Source organism: Panulirus ornatus, chromosome 45 (genome assembly GCF_036320965.1).
Source record: "Panulirus ornatus isolate Po-2019 chromosome 45, ASM3632096v1, whole genome shotgun sequence".
In the NCBI taxonomy this organism is placed as follows: domain Eukaryota; kingdom Metazoa; phylum Arthropoda; class Malacostraca; order Decapoda; family Palinuridae; genus Panulirus; species Panulirus ornatus.
In genome coordinates this window covers 10,774,238-10,789,324 of record NC_092268.1, presented here as the reverse complement: position 1 = coordinate 10,789,324, position 15,087 = coordinate 10,774,238, and the positions used below count along the sequence as shown (strand labels likewise).

At 41.9% G+C, this 15,087-nt stretch overlaps 1 protein-coding gene across 1 annotated transcript in view; it reads right to left on the bottom strand.

Moving 5' to 3' along the window:
- Window positions 1–9,167: 9,167 nt before the first annotated feature.
- mRpS18B (mitochondrial ribosomal protein S18B) overlaps window positions 9,168–15,087 on the bottom strand; it is a 58,211-nt gene continuing 52,291 nt past the window's right edge. The window contains exon 5 of the mRNA XM_071688262.1: window positions 9,168–9,615. Within this exon, the coding sequence (XP_071544363.1) occupies window positions 9,459–9,615 (157 nt within the window). The 3' untranslated portion in view covers window positions 9,168–9,458. The remainder of the gene's footprint in view (window positions 9,616–15,087) is intronic.

Genomic DNA, 15,087 nt, shown 5'->3' with positions numbered 1-15,087 from the left:
AAATGTGAATAAGAGCAAGGTTATTAGGTACAGTAGGGGTGAGGTTCAAGTCAATTGGGAGGTGAGTTTGAATGGAGAAAAACTGGAGGAAGTGAAGTGTTTTAGATATCTGGGAGTGGATCTGTCAGCGGATGGAACCATGGAAGCGGAAGTGGATCATAGGGTGGGGGAGGGGGCGAAAATTTTGGGAGCCTTGAAAAATGTGTGGAAGTCGAGAACATTATCTCGGAAAGCAAAAATGGGTATGTTTGAAGGAATAGTGGTTCCAACAATGTTGTATGGTTGCGAGGCGTGGGCTATGGATAGAGATGTGCGACGGAGGATGGATGTGCTGGAAATGAGATGTTTGAGGAAAATGTGTGGTGTGAGGTGGTTTGATCGAGTAAGTAACGTAAGGGTAAGAGAGATGTGTGGAAATAAAAAGAGCGTGGTTGAGAGAGCAGAAGAGGGTGTTTTGAAATGGTTTGGGCACATGGAGAGAATGAGTGAGGAAAGATTGACCAAGAGGATATATGTGTCGGAGGTGGAGGGAACGAGGAGAAGAGGGAGACCAAATTGGAGGTGGAAAGATGGAGTGAAAAAGATTTTGTGTGATCGGGGCCTGAACATGTAGGAGGGTGAAAGGAGGGCAAGGAATAGAGTGAATTGGAGCGATGTGGTATACAGGGGTTGACGTGCTGTCAGTGGATTGAATCAAGGCATGTGAAGCGTCTGGGGTAAACCATGGAAAGCTGTGTAGGTATGTATATTTGCGTGTGTGGACGTGTGTATGTACATGTGTATGGGGGGGGGTTGGGCCATTTCTTTCGTCTGTTTCCTTGCGCTACCTCGCAAACGCGGGAGACAGCGACAAAGTATTAAAAAAAAAAAAAAAAAAAATATATATATATATTTATATATATATATTTATATATATATATTTATATATATATATATATATATATATATATATATATATATATATATATATATATATATATATACATATACATATATATATATATATATACATATATATATATATATGGTTTCAGAAGTGGTAGAGGATGTGTAGATCAGGTGTTTGCTTTGAAGAATGTATGTGAGAAATACTTAGAAAAGCAAATGGATTTGTATGTAGCATTTATGGATCTGGAGAAGGAATATGATAGAGTTGATAGAGATGCTCTGTGGAAGGTATTAAGAATATATGGTGTGGGAGGAAAGTTGTTAGAAACAGTGAAAAGTTTTTATCGAGGATGTAAGGCATGTGTACGTGTAGGAAGAAAGTGATTGGTTCTCAGTGAATGTAGGTTTGCGGCAGGGGTGTGTGATGTCTCCATGGTTGTTTAATTTGTTTATGGATGGGGTTGTTATGGAGGTAAATGCAAGAGTTTTGGAAAGAGGGGCAAGTATGAAGTCAGTTGGGGATGAGAGAGCTTGGGAAGTGAGTCAGTTGTTGTTCGCTGATGATACAGCGCTGGTGGCTGATTCATGTGAGAAACTGCAGAAGCTGGTGACTGAGTTTGGTAAAGTGTGTGGAAGAAGAAAGTTAAGAGTAAATGTGAATAAGAGCAAGGTTATTAGGTACAGTAGGGTTGAGGGTCAAGTCAATTGGGAGGTGAGTTTGAATGGAGAAAAACTGGAGGAAGTGAAGTGTTTTAGATATCTGGGAGTGGATCTGGCAGCGGATGGAACCATGGAAGCGGAAGTGGATCATAGGGTGGGGGAGGGAGGGAAAATTCTGGGGGCCTTGAAGAATGTGTGGAAGTCAAGAACAGTATCTCGGAAAGCAAAAATGGGTATGTTTGAAGGAATAGTGGTTCCAACAATGTTGTATGGTTGCGAGGCGTGGGCTATGGATAGAGTTGTGCGCAGGAGGATGCATGTGCTGGAAATGAGATGTTTGAGGACAATGTGTGGTGTGAGGTGGTTTGATCGAGTGAGTAACATAAGGGTAAGAGAGATGTGTGGAAATAAAAAGAGCGTGGTTGAGAGAGCAGAAGAGGGTGTTTTGAAGTGGTTTGGGCACATGGAGAGAATGAGTGAGGAAAGATTGACCAAGAGGATATATGTGTCGGAGGTGGAGGGAACGAGGAGAAGAGGGAGACCAAATTGGAGGTGGAGAGATGGAGTGAAAAAGATTTTGTGTGATCGGGGCCTGAACATGCAGGAGGGTGAAAGGAGGGCAAGGAATAGAGTGAATTGGAGCGATGTGGTATACCGGGGTTGACGTGCTGTCAGTGGATTGAATCAAGGCATGTGAAGCGTCTGGGGTAAACCATAGAAAGCTGTGTAGGTATGTATATTTGCGTGTGTGGACGTATGTATATACATGTGTATGGGGGGGGTTGGGCCTTTTCTTTCGTCTGTTTCCTTGCGCTACCTCGCAAACGCGGGAGACAGCGACAAAGTATAATAAAAAAAAATATAAATATATATATATATAAATATTATTTATTTCATTACAATTTGTCACTGTCTCACATGTTAGCGAAGTAGCGCAAGGAAACAGACGAAAGAATGGCCCAACCCACCCTACTGTACCTAATAACCTTGCTCTTATTCACATTTACTCTTAACTTTCTTCTTCCACACACTTTACCAAACTCAGTCACCAGCTTCTGCAGCTTCTCACATGAATCAGCCACCAGCGCTGTATCATCAGCGAACAACAACTGACTGTGAAGCGTCTGGGGTAAACCATGGAAAGCTGTGTAGGTATGCATATTTACGTGTGTGGACGTATGTATATACATGTGTATGGGGCGGGGTTGGGCCATTTCTTTCGTCTGTTTCCTTGCGCTACCTCGCAAACGCGGGAGACAGCGACAAAGTATAATAAAAAAAATATAAATATATATATATATAAATTTTATTTATTTCATTACAATTTGTCACTGTCTCACATGTTAGCGAAGTAGCGCAAGGAAACAGACGAAAGAATGGCCCAACCCACCCACATATACATTTATATACATTCATGTCCACACATGCACATATACATACCTATACATTCTAAAGCATACATATATATACATACACAAACATATACATATACAAGTGCATAATTCATACTTGGACCCTTTATATATTCCAGTTGCCACCGTGCCACACATGAAATGATAACCCCCTTCCCCCACATGCACGTGATGAAAAGACCACAAAGGCCACATTCATTCAAACTCAGTCTCTAGCAATCATGTATAATGCACAGAAACCACAGCTCCCTTTCTACATTCAGGCCCCACAAAATTTTCCATGGTTTACCGCAGACGCTTCACATGCCCTGGTTCAATCCATTGACAGCACGTCGACCCCAGTATACCACATCATTCCAATTCACTCTATCCCTTGCATGCCTTTCACCCTCCTGTATGTTCAGGCCCTGATTGCTCAAAATCTTTTTCACTCCATCCTTCAACATCCAATATGGTCTCCCACTTCTCATTCCCTCCACCTCTGACACATATATCCTCTTTGTCAATCTTTCCTCACTCATTCTCCCCATGTGACCAAACCATTTCAAAACATCCTCATCTGCTCTCTCAACCACATTCTTTTTATTACCACATATCTCTCTCTTACCCTTTCATTACTTACTCTATCAAACCACCTCACTCCACATATTGTCCTCAAACATCTCATTTCCAGCACATCCACCCTTCTCCATACAACTCTATCTATAGCCCACACCTCGCAACCATATAGCATTGTTAGAACAACTATTCCTTCAAACATACCCATTTATGCTTTCCGAGATACTGTTCTCGCCTTCCACATATCTTTCAACACTCCCAGAACTTTCGCCCCCTCTCTCATCCTGTGAATCACTTCCGATTCCAAGGTTCCATCCACTACGAAATCAACTCCCAGATATCTAAAACACTTCACTTCCTCCAGTTTTTCTTCATTTAAACTTACCTCCCAATTGACTTGTTCCTCAACCCTACTGTACCTAATAACCTTGCTCTTATTCACATTTACTCTCAGCTTTCTTCTTTCACATACTTTACCAAACTCAGTCACCAGCTTCTGCAGTTTCTCACGCAAATCAGCCACCAGCACTGTATCATCAGCAAACAACAACTGACTCACTTCCCAAGCCCTCTCATCCACAACATACAGCATACTTGCTTCTCTCTCCAAAACTCTTGCATTTACCTAAGAACAGCATCCATAAACAAATTAAACAGCCATGGAGACATCAAGCACCCCAGCCACAAACCGACATCCACTGAGAACCAATCACTTTCCTCTCTTCCTACTCATACACATGCCTTACATCCTCCATAAAAACTTTTCACTGCTACCAGCAACTTGCATCCCACACCATATATTCTTAGTACCTTCCACAGAGCATCTTTATTAACTCTATCAAATGCCTTCTCCAGATCCATAAAAGCTACATATAAATACATTTGTTTTTCTAAGTATTTCTCACATACATTCTTGAAAGCAACACCTGATCCACACATCCTCTAACACTTTTGAAACCACACTGCTCTTCCCCAATCTGATGCTCTGTACATGCCTTCACTTTCTCAATCAATACCCTCCCATATAATTTACCAGGAATACTCAACAAACTTATACCTCTGTAATTTGAACATTCACCTTTATCCCCTTTGCCTTTGTACAATGGCACTATGCATGGATTCTACCAATCCTCAGGCACTTCACCATGAGCCATACATACATTAAATATCCTTATAAACCAGTCAACAACACAGTTACCCCTTTTTTAATAAATTCCACTGCAATACCATCCAAACCCACCGCCTTGCCAGCTTTCATTTTCAGCAAAAGCATTCACTACCTCTTCTCTGTTTACCAAATCATTCTCCCTAACCCTCTCACTTTGCACACCACTTCGACCAAAACACCCTATATCTGCCACTCTATCATCAAACCCATTCAACAAACCTTCAAAATGCTCACTCCATCTCCTTCTCACATCACCACTACTTGTTATCACCTCCCTATTAGCCCCTTTCACCGATGTTCCCATTTGTTCTCTTGTCTTATGCACTTTAAATACTTCCTTCCAAAACTTCCTTTTATTCTCCCTAAAATCTAATGATACTCTCTCATCCCAACTCTCATTTGCCCTCTTGCATCTTTCTCTTGCCCTCCTGCCTCTTTCTTTTATACATCTCCCACTCATTTGCACTGTTTCCCTGCAAAAATCGTCCAAATGCCTCTTTCTTCTCTTTCACTAATAATCTTACTTCATCATCCCACCACTCTACCCTATCTAATCTGCCCACCTCCCACGCTTCTTATGCCACAGGCATCTTTTGCACAAGCCATCTCTGCTTCCCTAAATACATCCCATTCCTCCCCAACTCCCCTTGTGTCCTTTGCTCTCACCTTTTTCCATTCTGCACTCAGTCTCTCCTGGTACTTCCTCACAAAAGTCTCCTCCCAACCTCACTTACTCTCACCTCTCTCTTCACCCCAACATTCTCTCTTCTTTTCTGAAAACCTCTACAAATCTTCACCTTCGCCTCCACAAGATAATGATCAGACATCACTCCAACTGCACCTCTAAGCACATTAACATCCAAAAGTCTCTCTTTCATGCGCCTATCAACTAACACTTAACAATTAATCCAATAACTCTCTCTGGCCATCTCTCCTACTTCCATACGTATACTTATGTATATCTCTCTTTTCAAACCAGGCATTCCCAATTACCTGTCCTTTTTCAGTACACAAATCTACAAGCTCTTCACCATTTCCATTTACAACACTGAACACCCCATGTACACCAATCATTCCCTCAACTGCCACATCACTCACCTTTGCATTCAAATCACCCATCAAAACTGCTAACACACTCACCCAGCTACTCCCAAAACACTTGCCTCTCATGATCTTTCTTCTGATGCCCAGGTGCATAGGCACCAATAATCACCCATCTCTCTCCATCCACTTTCAGTTTTCCCCTTATCAATCTAGAGTTTATTTTCTTACACTCTATCACATACTCCCACAACTCCTGTTTCAGTCGTGCTACTCCTTCCTTTGCTCTTGTCCTTTCACCAACCCCTGACTTTACTCCCAAAATATTCCCAAATCACTCTTCCCCTTTACCCTTGAGCTTTGTTTCACACGGAGCCAAAACATCCAGGTTCCTTTCCTCAAACATACTACCTATCTCTCCTTTTTTCTCATCTTGGTTACATTCACGCACATTTAGACACCCCAATCTGAGCCTTTGAGGAGGATGAGCACTCCCCGCATGACTCCTTCTTCTGTTTCCTCTTTTAGAAAATTAAAATACAAGAAGGGAAGGGTTTCTAGCCCCCGCTCCCATCCCCTTTAGTCGCCTTCTACAACACGTGGGGAATGCGTGGGAAGTATTCTTTCTCCCCTATCCCCAGGGACAGCTGTCATGTATAATGTACCGAAACCACAGCTCCCTATCCACATCCAGGCCCCATAGACCTTTCCATGGTATACCTGAGATGCTTCACATGCCCTAGTTCCATCCATTGATAGCATGTTGACCCTGGTATACCACAATGTTCCAATTCATTCTATTCCTTGCATGTCTTTCATCTTCCTGTATGTTCAGGCCCCAATCACTCAAAATCTTTTTCACTCCACCATTCCATCTCCTATTGGGTCTCCCATTTCTCCTTGATCCCTCCACCTCTGACACATATATCCTCTTGGTCAATCTTTCCTCATTCATTCTGTCCACGTAACCAAACCATTTCAACACACCTCTCTCAACCACAATCTTTTTAATTACCACACATCTCTCTTACCCTTTCATTGCTTACTTAATCAAGCCATCTCATGCCACATATTGTCCTAAAACATTTCATTTCCGACACATCCACCTTCCTCCGCATAACCCTATTCATAGCCCATGACTTGCAACCATATAACATTGTTGAAACTACTATTCCTTCAAACGTACCCATTTTTGCGCTCTCAGATAACGTTCTCGCCTTCTACACATTCTTCAATGCTCCCAGAAACTTTGCTCCCTCCCCCACCCTGTGACTCACTTCCACTTCCATGGTTCCATCCGCTGCTAAGTCCACTCCCAGATATCTAAAACACTTCACTTCCTTATATATCTATTTTCATTTATCATACTTAGTTGCTGTCTCACGCGTTATCGAGGTAGCGCAAGGAAACAGACGAAAGAATGGTCCAACCCACCAACATACACATGCATATACATAAACACTCAGACACGCACATATACATACCTATACATTTCAATGTATACACACACATATACACATGTACATATTCATACTTGCTGCCTTCATCCATTCCCATCGCCACCCCGCCATACATGAAACAGCATCCCCCTCCCCCCACGCATGCGCGAGGTAGCACTAGGAAACGACAACAAAGGCCACATTCGTTCACACTCAGTCTTTAGCTGTCATGTGTAATGCACTGAAACCACAGCTCCCTTTCTACATCCAGGCCCCACAAAATTTCCATGGTTTACCCCAGACACTTCACATACCCTGGTTCAATCCATTGACAGCATGTCGAACCCAGTATACCACATTGTTCCAATTCACTCTATTCCTTGCACACCTTTCACCCTCCTGTATGTTCAGGCCCCGATCGCTCAAAATCTTTTTCTCTCCATCCTTCCCCCTCCAGTTTGGTCTCCCACTTCTTGTTCCTTCCACCTCTGACACAAATATCCTCCCTGTCAATCTTTCTTCACTCATTCTCTCTATGTGATGAAGCTATTTCAAAGCACCCTCTTCTGCTTTCTCAACCACACTCTTTTTATTACCACATATCTTCCTAAACCTTTCATTACTTACTCGATCAAACCACCTCACACAACATACTGTCCTCAAACATCTCATTTCCAACACATCCACCCTCCTCCGAACAACCTTATCTATAGCCCATGCCTCACAACCATATAACATTTTTGAAACCAATGTTCCTTCAAAAATACCCATTTTTGCTCTCTGAGATAACGTTCTCGCCTTGCACATAATCTTCAACACTCCCAGAACCTTCACCCCCTCCCCCACCCTGTGCTCACTTCCGCTTCCATGGTTCCATCCGCTGTTAAATCCACTCCCAGATATCTAAAACACTTCACTTCCTCCAGTTTTTCTCCATTCAAACTTACCTCCCAATTAACTTGTTTCTCATCCTACTGAACCTAATAACATCAGATTTACTCTCAACTTTCTTCTTTCACACACTTTACCAAACTCAGTCACCAACTTCTGCAGTTTCTCATCAGAATCAGCTGTCAGAGCTGTATCATTAGTGAGCAACAACTGTCTCACTTCCCAAGCTCTCTCATCCACAACAGATGGCATTCTTGCCCCTCTCTCCAAAAGTCTTCCATTCACCTCCCTAACAACCCCATTCATAAATAAATCAAACAACCATGGAGACATCACACATCCCTGCTGCAAACCAACATTCACTGAGAACCAATCACTTCCTCTCTTCCTACTTGTACACATGCCTTATATCCTTGGTAAAAACTTTACACTGCTTCTAACAACTTACCTCCTACACCATATACTCTTAAAACCTTCCACAAAGCATTTCTATCAACCCTGTCTTATGCCTTCTCCAGACCCATAAATGCTACATACAAACTTTTAATGTTGGATATTTTTCTTGTGACTATCATGTTGACCACATTACATGCAATGTTGAACGTGACCTTCAAAGTAATTTTTTGGTGATCATTTGCATCCAAAGTTTCTCCAACTTTCAGCATTATTAACAAGATCCTCATTTATAGTTAGAACTTAATCCAATATATTCTCATCATGAGTAGATTGCTTGAGCAATTGGACTAGGATATCATTAAACAAATTTAGGTAGAATCCAGACCCAAAGCTAGAGGAAAGGGATGCGCTCTATTTAGACACTGGTATGTTAAAAATCTCCTACAACAGAATCTTGTTCATTACAAATTTCTGTCATCTAAATTCAACAATAATAACAAATTATCCATCTCTAATGCTCTTATTATCAGTTTTCACATCATTAAAAGTGTAATTTGGGTCTACAGATTTAATGAAAGTTTGTATATTATACACTCAGCTCTTATAACTAACCCTTTTCCAATGGGTATGTTTGGACTCCGTCACCTAAAAGTACCTTAATATCCTGTTACTTCATCTGCCAAGAGAATAATGTAAGAAATAAAATATCAAAGAGAATTTTATCAAAACGTAACCCACTTGGGTTGTCAAATTTATTGTTACAACTTTAATACTACTTCACTCTCTTACAAACATTAGCAGAAAAATGTTCACAAGTAATATGAAGTGCTTAAATTTCCCAATCACATCATATTAATAAATTTCTAGTTCTTTACAGACATCTTGATTTGGTTATACATTCAAAATTTTTTCCTATCCAACTCTAACACCAAACTATATACATGATTTAACACAATTCTGTCTTGCAGTAATTTTAAGAAAACAGCTATTACTCCTAACAGGTTTTCAAGCAGCTGATTTTCCAGCATTTTCTTCGGGGCTGTAGTACTCAGAGTAGTCATATTCTCGGAAGGGTACATCAAAAGTTAGAAGACCCATGTCACGAGCTCTCTCCACAGCCACTGTGAGCTCCCTATGGCGTTTCTGACAGACATTTGTTTTTCTGTAAAAAAAGATTCATGAAAAACTTTAGGGAAGAAAATATATCTTACATGGTGCAAATAAAAAAAAAAGCATATAATGGTGGCACTGCAAACAATAAATCCAAGAAAAATCGTTGAGATGGGAAAAAGTCACTCAATAGGGGCAGGATATAGCACTTTGTTTCCATTGCTTTTTTTTTCATAACTTTCGACTTTCAGTTCGTGAATAAAGTAAATTATAATTTCAACATGTCATCATACACAATTCCCTTTGATAGGCTTTTGAATAAGTCATAAACTGATAATGAATTACATAGAGTGCAATGTTAATAAAGTTACTATAAAGGAAATATGGGTGGTACAAGAATGCACAATTTAGAAATTTTACCTTTCAAGAGGGAAGTGGCTGTTTCAGTTCAAAATACATCTTACCTAGTGAGTGGTATGGTAAACTGTGTTCTTTATATACCTTCCTACATATTTTCCTTTACTAGGTTCATGACTAATTAATGGATTAAAAATAAATCACATGTAAAGAAAAATAAAGGAAATATGGCTGATACAGCAAACATATCCAATTCAGTCTCTCTCTCTCTCTCTCTCTCTCTCTCTCTCTCTCTCTCTCTCTCTCTCTCTCTCTCTCTCTTCCCCGGGTCACAGACAAAAGTTCACATCAAGGCCGGGCCTTCCTTGAAATATGGAGAATTATGAAACAAAAAGAAAAGACAGGGAAAGGTATTTTTGAGAAAATGAAAAACCTGTCTTTTGAAATGTGTCATGATAGGGTAGAGAGTGCCAGAACTTCGACACGTAGGAAAAGAAGCTGGTCCCAAAACGGTCCACCCTTAATTTGCTGATGGCCCCACAATAATCATGTGATGCAGCAGTTTGCTGAGTATTGCATGGTCTAGCTAGGGCTAAGAGCACACAAGCAACCAGTTCTCGGGAGCAAAAATCAAAGTAATTCCTATGTAAGAGGGAAAGTGAACCAACTGGGACAACCCTATCTATAGCCCATGCCTCACAACCATATAATATTGTTGGAACTACTGTTCCTTCAAACATACCCATTTTTGCTCCGAGATAACATTCTCTCCTTCCACACATTCTTCATCACTCCCAGAACCTTCCCCACCTTGTGACTCACTTCCATGGTTCCATTCACTGATAAGTCCACTCCCAGATATCAAAAACATTCACCTCCTCCGATTTTTCTCCATTCAAATTTACATCCCAATTTACTTGTCCCACAACCCTACTGAACCTAATAATCTTGCTCTTATTCACATTCACATTCACTCTCAGTCACCAACTTCAGCAATTTCTCACTCGAATCAGCCACCAGAGCTGTATCATTGGCGAACAACGTTCAACTCATTTCCCAGGCCCTCTCATCCCCAACAGACTGCATACTCGCCCCTCTCTGCAAAACTTGCATTTACCTCCCCAGCTGCCCCATCCATAAACAAACTAAACAACCACAGGGACATCACACACCCCTGCTGCAGACCAACCTTCACTGGGATCCAACCACTCTCCCCTCCTCCCACTCGTACACATGCCCCACACCCCCGGTAAAAACTATTCACTGCTTTCAGCAGCTCACCTTCCACACCAAATATTCTTAGGACCTTCCACAAAGCATCTCTATCACTGTTGTCATATGCCTTATCCAGATCTATAAATGCCACATACAAATCCATCTGCTCCTCTAAGTGTTTCTCACACACATTCTTCAAAGCAAACTCCTGATTCACACACTCTACCACTTCTGAAACTACACTGCCCTGCACATGCCTTCACCCTCTCAATCAATACCTTCCCATACAATTTCCCAGGAACCTTTTGTAGTTTTGAACACTCACCTTTACCCCCTTTGCCTTTGTGCAATGGCACTATGAATGCATTCTGCCTATCCTCAGGCACCTCATCATGATCCACTCATACAATGAATACCCTCACCAACTAGTCAACAACACAGTCACCTCCTCACACCAACCAAACCCGCTGCCCCATCAGATCTCATCCTCAGCAAAGCTTACACCACCTCATCCCTCTTACCCAAACCACTGTCCCTGACCCTCAAACCCCACACACCACCCCAACCAAAACACCCCATATCTGCCACTCTATCATCAAACACATCTAACAAGCCCTCAAAATACTCAATCCACCTCCTCACTTCATCACTACCTGTTATCACTTCCCCACTTGCCCCTTCACCAATGTTCTTCACCAATTGGTTCTCTTGTCGTATACGTTATTTACCTCCTTCCAAAACATCTTTTCAATCTCCCTAAAGTTTAACGATATTCTCTCACCCCAACTCTCATTTGCCCTCTTTTTAAATCCTTACACCTTCCTCTTGATCTCCTACCGATCTACTTTATACATTCCCCAGACATTTGCACTCCTTCCCTGTACATATCATCCAAATGCCTTTCTTCTCTCTTTCACCAATAACCCTACTTCATCCCACTACCCATCACCCCCTCCAATCTGCCCCACCCCCAAAAAATGCCACATGCATCCCTTGCACATGCCATCACCGCTTCCCCAAGTTCATCCCACTCCTCACCCACTCCTACTCTTTGCCATTCCACAGCCAATCTCTCCCATCTCTCACAAAAGTCTCCTTTCCAAGCTCACTTACACTTACTCTTACCACTCTCTACCCCCTACATCCTCTCCTTCTTCCTGAAAACCACTACAAATCCTCACCCTTAACTCCACAAGAAAGTGATCAGACATCTCTCCAGCTGCCCCTCTCAGCACACTAACATCCAAAAGTCTCTTTTACAGGCCTATCAATTAACACATAATCTAACAATACCCTTAACCACCTTTCCCTCTCACACATGTACACTTATGCATATCCCTCTCCCCAAACCAGGCATTCCTAATCATCAGTCCTTTTTCAGCACATAAATCCATGAGCTCCTTACCACCTTCATTCACAACACTGAACACCCCATGTACACTATACTGCCACATTATTCACCTTCACATTTAAATCAACCATCCTCATACCTGGTCTCGTGTCACTTATCTGCTCCCAAAACACTTGCCTCTCATGATCTTTCTTGTCATGAACAGGTGCATAAACATCAATAATTGCCCATCTCTCTCCATCCACTTTCAGCTTTACCCACATCAATCTAGAATTTACTTTATGTAATAATACAGTCATGATTTCTAAAGCTGTCACTCTTACCAGATAATACAGCAGATATTACTGATGGAAACCATTAGTAGTCTTTTTTTTTTTTTTTATATACTTTGTCACTGTCTCCCGCGTTTGCGAGGTAGCGCAAGGAAACAGACGAAAGAAATGGCCCAACCCCCCCCCCCATACACATGTATATACATACGTCCACACACGCAAATATACATACCTATACAGCTTTCCATGGTTTACCCCAGACGCTTCACACGCCTTGATTCAATCCACTGACAGCACAGTATACCACATCGCTCCAATTCACTCTATTCCTTGCCCTCCTTTCACCCTCCTGCATGTTCAGGCCCCGATCACTCATTCTCTCCATGTGCCCAAACCACTTCAAAACACCCTCTTCTGCTCTCTCAACCATGCTCTTTTTATTTCCACACATCTCTCTTAAACTTATGTTACTCACTCGATCAAACCACCTCACACCACACATTGTCCTCAAACATCTCATTTCCAGCACATCCATCCTCCTGCGCACAACTCTATCCATAGCCCACGCCTCGCAACCATACAACATTGTTGGAACCACTATTCCTTCAAACATACCCATTTTTGCTTTCCGAGATAATGTTCTCGGCTTCCACACATTCTTCAAGGCCCCCAGAATTTTCGCCCCCTCCCCCACCCTATGATCCACTTCCGCTTCCATGGTTCCATCCGCTGCCAGATCCACTCCCAGATATCTAAAACACTTCACTTCCTCCAGTTTTTCTCCATTCAAACTCACCTCCCAATTGACTTGACCCTCAACCCTACTGTACCTAATAACCTTGCTCTTATTCACATTTACTCTTAACTTTCTTCTTCCACACACTTTTCCAAACTCAGTCACCAGCTTCTGCAGTTTCTCACATGAATCAGCCACCAGCGCTGTATCATCAGTGAACAACAACTGACTCACTTCCCAAGCTCTCTCATCCCCAACAGACTTCATACTTGCCCCTCTTTCCAAAACTCTTGCATTTACCTCCCTAACAACCCCATCCATAAACAAATTAAACAACCATGGAGACATCACACACCCCTGCCGCAAACCTACATTCACTGAGAACCAATCACTTTCCTCTCTTCCTACACGTACACATGCCTTACATCCTCGATAAAAACTTTTCACTGCTTCTAACAACTTTCCTCCCACACCATATATTCTTAATACCTTCCACAGAGCATCTCTATCAACTCTATCATATGCCTTCTCCAGATCCATAAATGCTACATACAAATCCATTTGCTTTTCTAAGTATTTCTCACATACATTCTTCAAAGCAAACACCTGATCCACACATCCTCTACCACTTCTGAAACCACACTGCTCTTATTCATAACAAAAATGATTACAAAAAATATCTCTCAGTTATCCCTGGGGATAGGGGAGATACAATACTTCCCACGTACTCCCTGTATCATGTTGTAGAAGGCAACTAAAAGGGGAGAGGGTTAGGGGCTGGAAATCCTCCCCTCCCATTTGTAATTTTCTAAAAAAGGGAACAGAGAAGGGGGCCAAGTGAGGATATTCCCTCTGAGGCTCAGTCCTCTGTTCTTAATGCTACCTCGCTAATGTGGAAAATGGTGAATATGTACTGGGGAAAAAAAAATCCCAGTATGCCTGAAGATGCTCCTGGCTTCCATAGCAGAACTGTAGGATAAACTCAAAGGGTACACAAACAATGTTTCACCAGGTTCACTTGTGCTGTACGTGACTTTACTTGGAAAATTATTCTTTTTCTTCTTTTCTTTCATCACTGTTCTGTTTTTCTTTTTTTTTACTTTGTCGCTGTCTCCAGCATTAGCGAGGTAGCGCAAGGAAACAGATGAAAGAATGGCCCACCCCACCCACATACACATGTATATACATAAACGTCCACACACGCAAATATACATACCTACACATCACAACGTATACATATATATACACACACAGACATATAAGCACATGTACAAAATTCATACTGTCTGCCTTTATTCATTCCCATCACCACCCCACCACACATGAAATACGTGAAAAGACAACAAAGCCCACATTCGTTCACACTCAGTCTCTAGCTGTCATGTATAATGCACCAAAACCACAGCTCCCTCTCCACATCCAGGCCCCACAAAACTTTCCATGGTTTACCCCAAACGCTTCACATGCCCTGGTTCAATCCATTGACAGCACGTCAACCCCAGTATACCACATCGTCCCAATTCACTCTATTCCTTGCACGCCTTTCACCCCCTGCATGTTCAGGCCCCGATCACTCAAAATCTTTTTCACTCC